General features: G+C 44.3%; 1 protein-coding gene across 1 annotated transcript; it reads right to left on the minus strand.

Moving 5' to 3' along the window:
* Positions 1 to 440: 440 nt before the first annotated feature.
* LOC111954750 (glycoprotein endo-alpha-1,2-mannosidase-like protein) lies at positions 441 to 11,817 on the minus strand. Its single transcript, XM_023974658.3, has 4 exons — positions 10,454 to 11,817; positions 10,132 to 10,241; positions 7,298 to 7,374; positions 441 to 3,309 (listed from the first exon to the last, which is right to left on the minus strand). Exons 1-4 carry the CDS (start codon positions 10,959 to 10,961, stop codon positions 2,673 to 2,675), a joined length of 1,332 nt encoding a protein of 443 aa, XP_023830426.1. The 5' UTR covers positions 10,962 to 11,817; the 3' UTR covers positions 441 to 2,672.
* Positions 11,818 to 12,420: the final 603 nt, after the last annotated feature.

Consider the following 12,420-nt stretch of genomic DNA (forward strand, 5'->3'; position numbering starts at 1 on the left):
TATAATGGTATGAACACATCATCTGACCCATTGAGCTATAATGGTAGGAACACATCATCTGACCAATTGAGCTATAATGGTAGGAACACATCATCTGACCAATTGATCTATAATGGTATGAACACATCATCTGACCCATTGAGCTATAATGGTAGGAACACATCATTGTCACCTGCACTAGAAAGATCAGTAATGATGAGGAGTGTTGGGCCTGCCATCGCACGGGGCTGTGAAGCCTGACATTTATATAACCGCACAACGCCAAAGCCTGGTTGGGTAGTTGGTGTTAACGGGTGATGTGCTTGGGTACTGTGTGTGTGTGGAGCAGGACAGCGTAGCGAACAGTGGAGGCTGCTGAGGGGAGGACGGTTCATAATAATATCCATTCCAGACTTTAATATGAGCCGTCTCCCTCAGCAGCCTCCACTGGTAGTCCACAAGGTGTTGGTAGTCAGCAGATTCAGCACTGACCCCATGGTTTCTAATTGAGTTGAGTGATAAAGTAGCTATTACAGTTTGGCTTGACAATGATAGAAGAGTGTAATACAGAACCGTCTCCTTCCCAAATGGATCTGACCCTTGCTGATTTGGCTTAGTCGAACCCACCCTATTTCAAACGCAAAGTATTCTCAGATAGGAAACAGACAATACGTTTATTTTCACATTTAAAAGTAATACAGGAAAGAATAAGTCAGTCTCAAAGCTCACCTCAGACACAACTACACAACCCAATGGCTCTATCACCACAACAGAATTCACCCACACTACACAACCCCAATGGCTCTATCATCACAACAGAATTCACCCACACTACACAACCCCAATGGCTCTATCATCACAACAGAATTCACCCACACTACACAACCCCAATGGCTCTATCATCAACAACATAATTCACCCACACTACACAACCCCAATGGCTCTATCATCACAACAGAATTCACCCACACTACAACAACCCCAATGGCTCTATCATCACAACAGAATTCACCCACACTACACAACCCCAATGGCTCTATCATCACCAACAGAATTCACTCACACTACACAACCCCAATGGCTCTATCATCACAACAGAATTCACCCACACTACACAACCCCAATGGCTTCTAATCAACCACAACAGAATTCACCCACACTACACAACCCCAATGGCTCTATCATCACAACAGAATTCACCCACACTACACAACCCCAATGGCTCTATCGTTACTGTGGCGATCATCATAACAGAACTAATTTGAAAGGAATAGACTTAAGTCACTCAAAACAGACCGTTTCTTGCCACTAACATAAGTCGAGGTAACCAACCGATTAAACTTTGTTGAATATTCAGATATTCAAAAAGAAACCAGGTATCGTGATGAAAAGTCTTCTGGAATGTTCATTTGAGAGAAGAACAGAAGAGTTGATGAACACAGAGACAGGTTAAATCATGAGTGTACCCCTGAATCCCAAATCAACCCCTAGCCCTCTCCCCCTAGACATTTTAGCAGATCTGAGAGGATTGGATAGGTGTAATAGGATTGTATAGGTGTAAGCAATATAATGGAACCTCCATCTTGCCCTCTGATAGCAACAATTCCACCTGGCCTAAGTCAATGGTGTGAGCAGTCCCATTTGTTCCAGTCAAAGGCATACACTCCCCTTTGTATTTATTTGAACAGTGAAGCAATAAAAGTGACTCCAGTACATTATTTAAGCAATAAGGCACGGGGGGGTGTGGTATATGGACAATATACCACATCTAAGGGCTGTTCTTATGCACGACGCAACACAGTGTCTGGATACAGCCCTTAGCCGTGGTATATTGGCCATATACCACAAACCCCCGAGGTGCTTTATTGCTGTTATAAACTGGTTACCAACTTAATTAGAGCAGTAAAAATAAATGCTTTGTCATACACGTGGTATACAATCTGATATACCACGGCTGTCAGCCAATCAGCATTCAGGGCTCGAACCACCCAGTTTATAATGACCATTTAGTTCCTATTAGGAAAAACATTATCCGATAAACAACCAAAGCAAACTGCAAATGCATCCAACAAGTTTGTAGAGTCATAAGCTTGATGTAGTCATTGCGTGCTAGGAATATGGGACCAAATGCTACACTTCTGACTACTTTAATACGTTATTAGTGAATTTGTCCAAATACTTATGAAAAAATAAGGTATTCAAATGGGGGGACTAGATACATTAAGGTATTTCATTTCTAAACAGTAAAACATATGTATGAAAATACCCTCAAATAAAAGGTGACATTCTGTACTATCGCCTAATATTAAATATTTTATCTCAAATTCAAAATGCTGGAGAATAGGGCCAAATTTGCAAGTTTTAGCTTCAACTGTCTAAATAAATCCATAGAGGAGTGTATATTCATATCGACCCAGAATACCCAGCAGTGAGGCCACTCCTACCCTTTTCAAACTATCATGCTGACCCAAATCAAACTGTGATGGCTGTGCTATTTTCTTTCCACATTTTTATTTTCAACATGGTTCCAGCAACTATAAAGGACGTGTAACCACTAACCAGGCCAGCTCAATGCAGCTTGGTTTGGTTCGGTCTGGCTCAGTAGTGTGAAAAGCTCCTAATTTTTACTTGCTCCAGTCACACCCAAAATGCATTATTCCCATCGAACCCAGTCCAGTCAGGAGTCCTGTACACTACATGAGCCACTTGTCTTTCTCCTTGTTGAAGTGTTCGGCCCACTTCCTGGTGAGTTCCAGGTACAGATCTGACCGGCGGGGCTGGTAGTCGAGATACAGCCGCGACACCGTCTTCCTAGGCACCGCCTTCTCAATCTGTGTCCCCTCGTGCCACTCGTTGAATGACGTGATGGTCACGATCTCCGGCCGCACGGACAACGCCGCCTGCAGGCTAGTCTCGTAATAGCGTCCGTTGACCCTGTTCCTCGTGTTGTGGTTGTTCCATGGCCTCACTGCGGTGTCGACGTATCCCGGCCCGGCACTGGGTACAAACAGCAGGTTGTTACCGTCACAGAAGGCCTTGACCGCCTTCCAGTTCTGGTGAGAGGAGCCAAAGGAGAAGCCGTTGGAGGCAAAGTACGTATACATGCCGTCGAAGCCACCGGCCAGGATTTCGTGTTTGTGGCGTTCCTCTACGACCAGGGCGAGGAAGACACCGTCGTAGGGCGTGCCGCGGAGGGTGTGGGTGCCGGCGGGGTGGAGCAGGTCGGCCCAGGCTTCAGGCGGGGTCAGGTAGGAGTCGTAGACATAGAACAGAGGAAGGATCCGCCCCGTGGTCAACCTGAAGCGGTAGAAGGCGCCGTGGTTCCCGTACCTATGAGGTAAAGATTTAGTTTAGTTTAGTTCATGTTGACATATGCAGCTAGAATCTGAATTGCAGTATACATGCAAATCACGCTTCTTTTTATAGAGAAGTGAACATGCAAGAAGATAAACATATCATGAGCATAGATAGCCAATCCTCCAATGTGTAGCACCCACCACAGTCAGAGATGATTTAATTTAAATATATACACTGCTCAAAAAAATAAAGGGAACACTTAAACAACACAATGTAACTCCAAGTCAATCACACTTCTATGAAATCAAACTGTCCACGTAGGAAGCAACACTGATTGACAATAAATTTCACATGCTGTTGTGCAAATGGAATAGACAAAAGGTGGAAATTATAGGCAATTAGCAAGACACCCCCAATAAAGGAGTGATTCTGCAGGTGGTGACCACAGACAACTTCTCATTCCTATGCTTCCTGGCTGATGTTTTGGTCACTTTTGAATGCTGGCGGTGCTCTCACTCTAGTGGTAGCATGAGACGGAGTCTWCAACCCACACAAGTGGCTCAGGTAGTGCAGTTCATCCAGGATGGCACATCAATGCGAGCTGTGGCAAAAAGGTTTGCTGTGTCTGTCAGCGTAGTGTCCAGAGCATGGAGGCGCTACCAGGAGACAGGCCAGTACATCAGGAGACGTGGAGGAGGCCGTAGGAGGGCAACAACCCAGCAGCAGGACCGCTACCTCCYCCTTTGTGCAAGGAGGTGCACTGCCAGAGCCCTGCAAAATGACCTCCAGCAGGCCACAAATGTGCACGTGTCTGCTCAAACGGTCAGAAACAGACTCCATGAGGGTGGTATGAGGGCCCGACGTCCACAGGTGGGGGTTGTGCTCACAGCCCAGCACCGTGCAGGACGTTTGGCATTTGCCAGAGAACACCAAGATTGGCAAATTCGCCACTGGCGCCCTGTGCTCTTCACAGATGAAAGCAGGTTCACACTGAGCACATGAGCACATGTGACAGACGTGACAGAGTCTGGAGACGCCGTGGAGAATGTTCTGCTGCCTGCAACATCCTCCAGCATGACCGGTTTGGCGGTGGGTCAGTCATGGTGTGGGGTGGCATTTCTTTGTGGGGCCGCACAGCCCTCCATGTGCTCGCCAGAGGTAGCCTGACTGCCATTAGGTACCGAGATGAGATCCTCAGACCTCTTGTGAGACCATATGCTGACACATGCACATTTGTGGTCTGCTGGAGGTCATTTTGCAGGGCTCTGGCAGTGCACCTCCTTGCACAAAGGCGGAGGTAGCGGTCCTGCTGCTGGGTTGTTGCCCTCCTACGGCCTCCTCCACGTCTCCTGATGTACTGGCCTGTCTCCTGGTAGCGCCTCCATGCTCTGGACACTACGCTGACAGACACAGCAAACCTTTTTGCCACAGCTCGCATTGATGTGCCATCCTGGATGAACTGCACTACCTGAGCCACTTGTGTGGGTTGTAGACTCCGTCTCATGCTACCACTAGAGTGAGAGCACCGCCAGCATTCAAAAGTGACCAAAACATCAGCCAGGAAGCATAGGAATGAGAAGTTGTCTGTGGTCACCACCTGCAGAATCACTCCTTTTTTGGGGTATCTTGCTAATTGCCTATAATTTCCACCTTTTGTCTATTCCATTTGCACAACAGCATGTGAAATTTATTGTCAATCAGTGTTGCTTCCTAAGTGGACAGTTTGATTTCATAGAAGTGTGATTGACTTGGAGTTACATTGTGTTGTTTAAGTGTTCCCTTTATTTTTTTGAGCAGTGTATATACAGTATATATGTTTATATTACACACACACTACAGTTCAAAAGTTTGGGGTCACTTAGAAATGTCCTTGTTTTTGAAAGAAAAGCACATTTTCTGTCCATTAAAATAACATGAAATTGATCAGAAATACAGTGTAGACATTGTTAATGTTGTAAATGACTACTGTAGCTGGAAACGGCTGATTTTTAATGGAATATCTACATAGGCGTACAGAGGCCCATTATCAGCAACCATCACTCTTGTGTTCCAATGGCACGTTGTGTTAGCTAATCCAGTTTATAATTTTAAAAGCTAATTGATAATTAGAAACCCCGTTTGCAATTATGTTAGCACAGCGGAAAACTGTTGGGCTGATTAAAGAAGCAATACAACTGGCCTTCTTAAGACTAGTTGAGTATCTGGAGCATCAGCATTTGTGGGTTCGATTGCAAATGCGTCTTCCAAATGGACAATGACCCCAAGCATACTTCCAAAATTGTGGCAAAATGGCTTAAGAACAACAAAGTCAAGGTATTGGAGTGGCCATCACAAAGCCCTGACCTCAATCACATAGAACATTTGTGGGCAGAACTAAAAAGGCGCACGTGAGCAAGCAGGTCTACAAACCTGACTCAGTTACACAAGCTCTGTCAGGAGGAATGGGACAAAATTCACCAAACTTATTGTTGGAAGCTTGTGGAAGATCACCCGAAACGTTTGACCCAAGTTAAACAATTTAAAGGCAATGGTACCAAATACTAATTGAGTGTATGTAAACTTCTGACCCACTGGGAATGTGATGAAAAAGAAATAAAAACTGAAATAAATAATTCTCTCTACTATTATTCTGACATTTTACATTCTTAAAATAAAGTTGTGATCCTAACTGACCTAAGACAGGGAATTTCTACTAGGATTAAATGTCAGGAATTGTGAAAAACTGAGTTTAAATGTATTTGGCTAAGGTGTATGTAAACTTCCGACTTCAACTGTAGATATTCCATTAAAAATCAACATTAACAATGTCTACACTGTATTTCTGATCAATTTGATGTTATTATAATTGACAAAAAATGTGCTTTTCTTTCAAAAACAAGGACATTTCTAAGTGACCCCAAACTTTTGAACAGTAGGATATATACACTTGTTACAAAACAGCAGGTTCTGCCAACAGAAGTGTTCTCAATTGGGTGAAGTGTCAGATGTCTACAGAAAATGCTATTATGTGGAATGGTGCTCTTATTTTCAAGAGCAAGTTTGGAGTGTGTGAACATTGTAGATGGAGAGATCAGATGATAGAAATGCATCCCCTCCCCCCTCCCTTCTCATTCTCTCTGTGGTTTCTTTTCAGGCAGATGGATAGCACAGTTGGTTGTGCAGAAGTTGGCAGAAACATCTCTCCCTGGAAACAAGGTGTACTAGGCTTGTCCTCAATCACGATCATCACTGTTCAGTAAGCTTGACAGCGATACACCAACCCTACCGCCCAACCGCAGAGGGTGTCTCAATGTTTGGACAATGTTTAGGTGGATCACTATCATGCCTCATTAGATAAACAATCACATTCGTTTTCTGCCGTTTACGTTTGTCCTCTACTATAGTCGTTGTTATGAATATGTTTGGCATGACAATGACCATTGGAGTTGGCAAGACGGCACAAAGAGATGTGGGACCTGCAGGCTACTGCTGGTCTGTTCCATAGCCAAGCTCTTTTCATACATTTTTCCACAGGTACAAATCTTTTAGTGGCACTATCAATTGTCTAAAGCCCTCAGATGAATACTCTAATAATGAAAGTGAAAGTAATCCAATCAGGACAAAGGCTACTTGCAGTTTCATTCTCTCTACCTCCTTCAGACCTGAAGAGGACTCAGATTTCTCCAGATCCCTAGACCTCCAAAGTCACTGGACATTAACATGGAAAGCAGAGCTCTGACCTTTGGCTTAAAGTAAGTGATAAGAAAATCTTAATCTGTATGAGTGCGATGTTGAGAGGCAGAGAGAGCGAAAGGAAGAGATGTGGGTAGAGCGAGAGAGAGAAGTGGGGGAAGTGAGAGTGGAGATAGAAAGAGTGAAGTGGAGAAAGGAAAGGAGATTAGATGAGAAGTGGAGTGGCTGGCTAGAGGACGCAGATGTACAGAACAGTCGAAGGCCAATCTACTTGTCAATGATCTAGAGAGCGAGAGAGAGAGAAAGAGGAGATGTGGATGTATAGGACAGTTTCCACTGATCAACCTACTTGTCAATTATGTATTTGATGTTATCATGCATGCTGAGGTCGGTCCGACCCTTGTACGGCTGGATGTGGAACGCCACCTGTGTGAACAGAGTAGGCATATGGATCATTATAAACCCTTAATAAAGAGGACAATACTCTCTGCAATACACATTTTCAAGGTCTTTGAAGCATTATTATACCACTTGAATGTAAACACGGTTCTGTAAAGGAAGAAGTAATATTCAGTAGTATATCAGCACATTGCCATTTCATTGTGGTATTAAAAAGCAGTATGGCAATGCCTTCAGAATTCAATTGGTAAGGTGTGGTGAGTGGTGAGCACCATCTGTGAGTTTGACTGTTCAAATCACTGGCATAGTAAAATAATCCTAAGGTACATGAACAGAGGGAAATATTCAGCAACTCTTAGAGGACAATGGAAATGGATTTCAGAAATGCTTCATTATTGTTAAAACCAATGTGCTTCGTCATGTATCCTCCAACTAGCTTATCCATCCTTAAATAGTATAACCTTTTCCTGAGGCTCAGAGAATCAATATGTGGGTACTCAAATTTCATGCATCCCAGTGTCCATCCAGAATGACAGTTATTTTGGGGACCAAGCGAACGGTGTGTGTCAGAGGCCTCCGGGCTGGGATCAGCCAATCAGAGGGCTGGGATCAGCCAATTAGAGATCGCTTAGCTGGTGGATCATCTTTAAATAAATCCTCCTTCTCTGACTCTGGGGCCCCATAGGGATTGGTCCAGGTAACATCAGCAATCAAACAGAATGATGTGTGCGTGTGCGCGTGCGAGAGAGAGAGCGTGTCTCAAGTGTAAAGATAGAAGGCAATAGAATGGCACAGGACAGGAGCTAACTTTAGAGAGAGGAGCAGGATGTGGACTGAGTTTTATTTTCTTGAAAATTGAAAGACTGCAGCGAGGAAGAGGAGGAGGATGAGGAAGAGCGGACCACTGAAGCAGACACTCCTAGCTCCCAGCGATCATACCCATTATCCAAACTCAGGACCTCACCCTCTCTTTGATCTCAAGTGATCCTCCATCCTCTTTTAAGAAAATAAAAGGGATTTTGGAGTTGTATTCCTTCCAGTGTCCTGGCAGTGAACTTTATCTGCTGGAGATAATAATCAGGATACTGCTCTCTACTTTAAGGCAATAATACTCTCTACTTTAAAGTATTACCTAAGGCCTTTTTCTCTCTGTGACTCTGTGTCTTTGCTGCAACTGAGAGATAATACCTGCCAACCCTTCAATGAACCATACCAGGGCCTTACAGCATACATATAAACATCAAACCAGGATGAAATCCCTTGAGGTTTAAAAACATTTTTTTTAAGGGAGACCTGGATCTGATCCAGATTTCACACACCACACCTTGAAGGATCAACAGGGAGTCTCTCAGCATTTAGATGGCTGTGATTGCTGTGACACAGATGACTGTGTATCATCCAAATTACATGAATAGGACTGTGGCAGCTGCCCTCTCTCACCCCAGGATTAGACTAGCCTGATCCCAGATCTCTTTGTGCTGTATAGCCAACACCTACTGTCATTGTCGAGACAGCACAAACAGATATGGGACCAGTCTTAAACTGCCTGACAACTAGGATGTTTACCTCAGCTGCTGTATAGCAAAAGGTCTACTTCACCTCACCGTCAACTGTTGATAGAACAGTCGAGCCATGAATGACGGAGCGTGGCGGGCTAGATAGAAAGGAAAGAACACCCACTCCCTCTCGCTGGCTCTCTTTTTTTTAAGAGGCTGCAAGGTCTTCATAAACAGTTTCCATGGCAACACTGTGTTTGGCACAGCAGCGACCGAGCCTGGGCTGTCAGTTTGTGTCGTGGCTGGTTTTGAAATCAGAGGCAGAGTGCAAGGTGAGCTGATGTGCTGTTCAACGAGTTCCTTACTCAGCTGTATAAACTGTGTGTGTGTGTGTGTGTGTGTGTGTGTGTGTGTGTGGTGTGTGTGTGTGTGTGTGTGTGTGTGTGCGAAACCCTCTCGTGCCATGCACACAGGCCTCAGGCTGCATGGTCAGCCCCAGTTATGCCAATGCTGTTCGTGTGAGTGTGTCCTTGTGTGGGTGCGTGCATGAATGTACAGAACATCTATAATGGCTTCAATAGACTGAAAGTCAAGCAGTATAAGAGGGGCTTGAACCGTGTCCCCTGAGTCACTCTTCCAAGTCAAATGGAAACTGTCTTCCCTCGGTTTAAAAATCCTGAAGAAATGTTTTGTCTGCCTTCAGAGGACCTTGTGAAGCACCCAAAGACTTGTGAGGTTGTTGAAGAAATGTGTTTTCTCTGTCTACATCAATAATATACAAGATGGAGGAAGAAAGTGGGCTAGAACAGATGGTTTTATACATAGAAAATACATTCCAAAATCACACACTTCACCCTCTAAAAATGAAATGCATTGCGTCTGTCTTCGAGTGAACACAGTGAAGTTATGACGTACACTGTGGCTGCTCACTCAGTTTTGGTAACAGGAATATTTATATGTATTTATCTAGGCTCAAAGGCCATGACTGATACTCACTTAGACTACTACAACAAAGGTCGGAGTTAACATAGTCTCTTGTGACAGACTGTTACACAATCTGAGTGAACAACATAAACCTGGAAGCACCTACCAACCAATCATCACTGCCAGTCAGCCAGCCAGCCAGGGTTGGGGTGAATTCCATTTCAATTCAGTCCAATCCGGAAGTCAACTGAAATTCCAACTGACTGAATTGGAATGGATTCGACCCCAACCCCGCAGCCAGACATTTATGAATTCAGTAAAGCACCAGAAATTGTAAAAACATACCGGTTCTCTCACCAGTTACCTTGATGCTGTGTCTGTGGGCAGCGTCCATGACAGCAGGCACCAGGTCTTCACATGGCTCGCCATGGTTGTCTGCAATGCCAGGCGGATACCAGGACAGAACCAGTACACCTGAGGCGGAAACAGTTAGTGATGTCTCTGGTATAAATATTGACATAAGGATAGGCCTATAACAACCCTTCATAAAATGGGTGCAGATGAATGGAGGAGTTTAAGTGAAGCTACTTTAATACTTCAATATTTGAGAGGTACAGTATCTTGTTCAGGACACCTTTGATGGTAATATTTAAGTTTGGGGGGTTAGTGGTGCCAAAATCCCTCACCTGCTGCAGCCGCTTCAATTTGCGACATATGTGACTCCAGCACGGAGGGGTCTCTAGAACTGTATGGTCCTAGCTCCGGGAAGAAACTCGACGCTATGTCCTCTGGAGGAGTATGTCTTCCTTTGGAGTGGCTGGGGGCGATCTTAGGGTCCCAGTGCGGCACTAGAACATGGTCCCAGTGAATATATTTACCGTCCATCTGTGGGGTGCCATACCACAAGTAATAGAATATTTGTACGTCGTAGAATATACTGTAGTCACGGTCGGATTTTGTGAAGACGACTTTGGTGTCGCTGGCTAGATGGGACTGACCAGGGGAAACTACCATGTCGTTTGAGACTGGCCGTCGATGGTCGCCTCCTCTTTCCCTCACAAACTCTCCCATCCCCGGGGCAAGGTCTGAGAAGCCATCGCTGGGTTTCAGTGTTCTGAGGCCCATCATGGTCCCGAAGATGAAGAGAGTGAATAAGAAAAGTGCAATGAGAGCTTTCTTGCGCAGCCGTGTCATTTTGGTCGCTGTCCGAGGTGCTGAAAGTAGCCTATAGACCGCTATGTGCTTTCGTTGAATCTATATCATAAGTAGATCTATGTCAGTCTCTTTCATCAACATGTAGCCTATAGTCTTCAAGTATACACACTTAGCAAGAAAAAAATGTGGGAAAGAATGTGGGAAAAGCCACTCAATCTCTGCAGTGGCTTGTGCGTTTCGTTATAGATTTCAGAGTGCCAGCGTTCGTGGCTAGAGTTCGATTTTCGACTTGAACAAAAATTATCGAATACATGTCCCTTCAAACATCTAAACTATAGCCTCTCAAACCATCATTTTTTCTGATAATGTGTTTTTAAACGAATCTCTCCTTTCTCCCTGTATATCCATGAAGAGCATATATGCCTCTAACGGTTACAGTTTAGCTTCTCATAATGACTGACTGTCGTTACCATTACAGGGCATCGTCATGTTAGGGTTGTTATGTTTCCCGAACACCGAGAGCTCATCTGTGGATTCCAATGAAAGAGATGGAGACAAAAAAAGCATGTCGCTCTGTTCATATTTCAAAAGACAATCTCTGGAGCTTTTTTCAAACTCTGCTTCCTGCACACTCCCAACTGTTCTTCTCGACTGTTAATTCATCACATAGTTCGTAGCACAGTTACCTTTGTCTTCGGCAATTGCTCTCGCTCCGCCTGCTAACGTTACCCCTTGTTTATCCCGTCTCTTGTCTCCCTTGATTATGCATTTAAACCTGCTTCTCCGGGAACAACCCGTTATAATCCATCACATCTCCAGAACGGTAGACTTGGTCGACGTTCGGTTTTAGGCAGACGGTTTTTAAATTGATCGTTTTCTCACGAAACTCAGCAGGAGGAAGAGGGGGAGGGGGTGGTTGAGCACCAGGCTGCGGGGGTGAGCAGAGTGGGTGGGATTAACCCTGGTTTTATTGTCTATGGATTAACCCCGCGCACTGTTCTGAGAGGAAAATAGAGCGCGCGTGGAACAAATGGGTAGCCTATTATTGCTTTTGCCTTTGTTTGCTCTGTATATGGTTACTTTAACTCAGTATTTATGGGTAGAAGTAGGCTACGTTGCATTCTCTTGCTATCCTCCTATTTGAAAATCCGTTCTCTCACGGATCATTTGGCTGTTCACACTATAGGCTATGTTGGCTATATGTTACAATATGGACACATTGACGTCTATTATTTATTGAACAAAAGAGATTACATTTGTATGATTTTGGATATATGAAATAGCCTATGGCTACAGGCTGTGGAACACAGTTTGTCAGTTTATGGTAGTGGAGAGTGAAAGCAATGACAAAGATAAAATAACAGAGGGCTAAGGGCTCTTGTGTGGCACCTTGAGCACTTTTATGATTTATTTTGTTCCATACCAATAAAGATAGAAGCAAACAACTCAGAATCGTAAATCTTTGAAATACTTCGTCTTGATCTTTATTGCATTTCAC

The sequence above is a fragment of the Salvelinus sp. IW2-2015 genome, linkage group LG30 (assembly GCF_002910315.2).
Source record: "Salvelinus sp. IW2-2015 linkage group LG30, ASM291031v2, whole genome shotgun sequence".
NCBI lineage: Eukaryota > Metazoa > Chordata > Actinopteri > Salmoniformes > Salmonidae > Salvelinus > Salvelinus sp. IW2-2015.

What these genes read in the sequence shown, in the direction of transcription:
- LOC111954750 (XM_023974658.3), bottom strand. Translation starts at nt 10,961, where the DNA reads ATGACACGGCTGCGCAAGAAAGCTCTCATTGCACTTTTCTTATTCACT. An exon ending in AATTGAAGCGGCTGCAGCAG is followed by an intron (nt 10,242 to 10,453) that starts GTGAGGGATTTT and finishes TTTCCGCCTCAG; the next exon opens with GTGTACTGGTTCTGTCCTGG. An exon ending in CCCACAGACACAGCATCAAG is followed by an intron (nt 7,375 to 10,131) that starts GTAACTGGTGAG and finishes CTGTTCACACAG; the next exon opens with GTGGCGTTCCACATCCAGCC.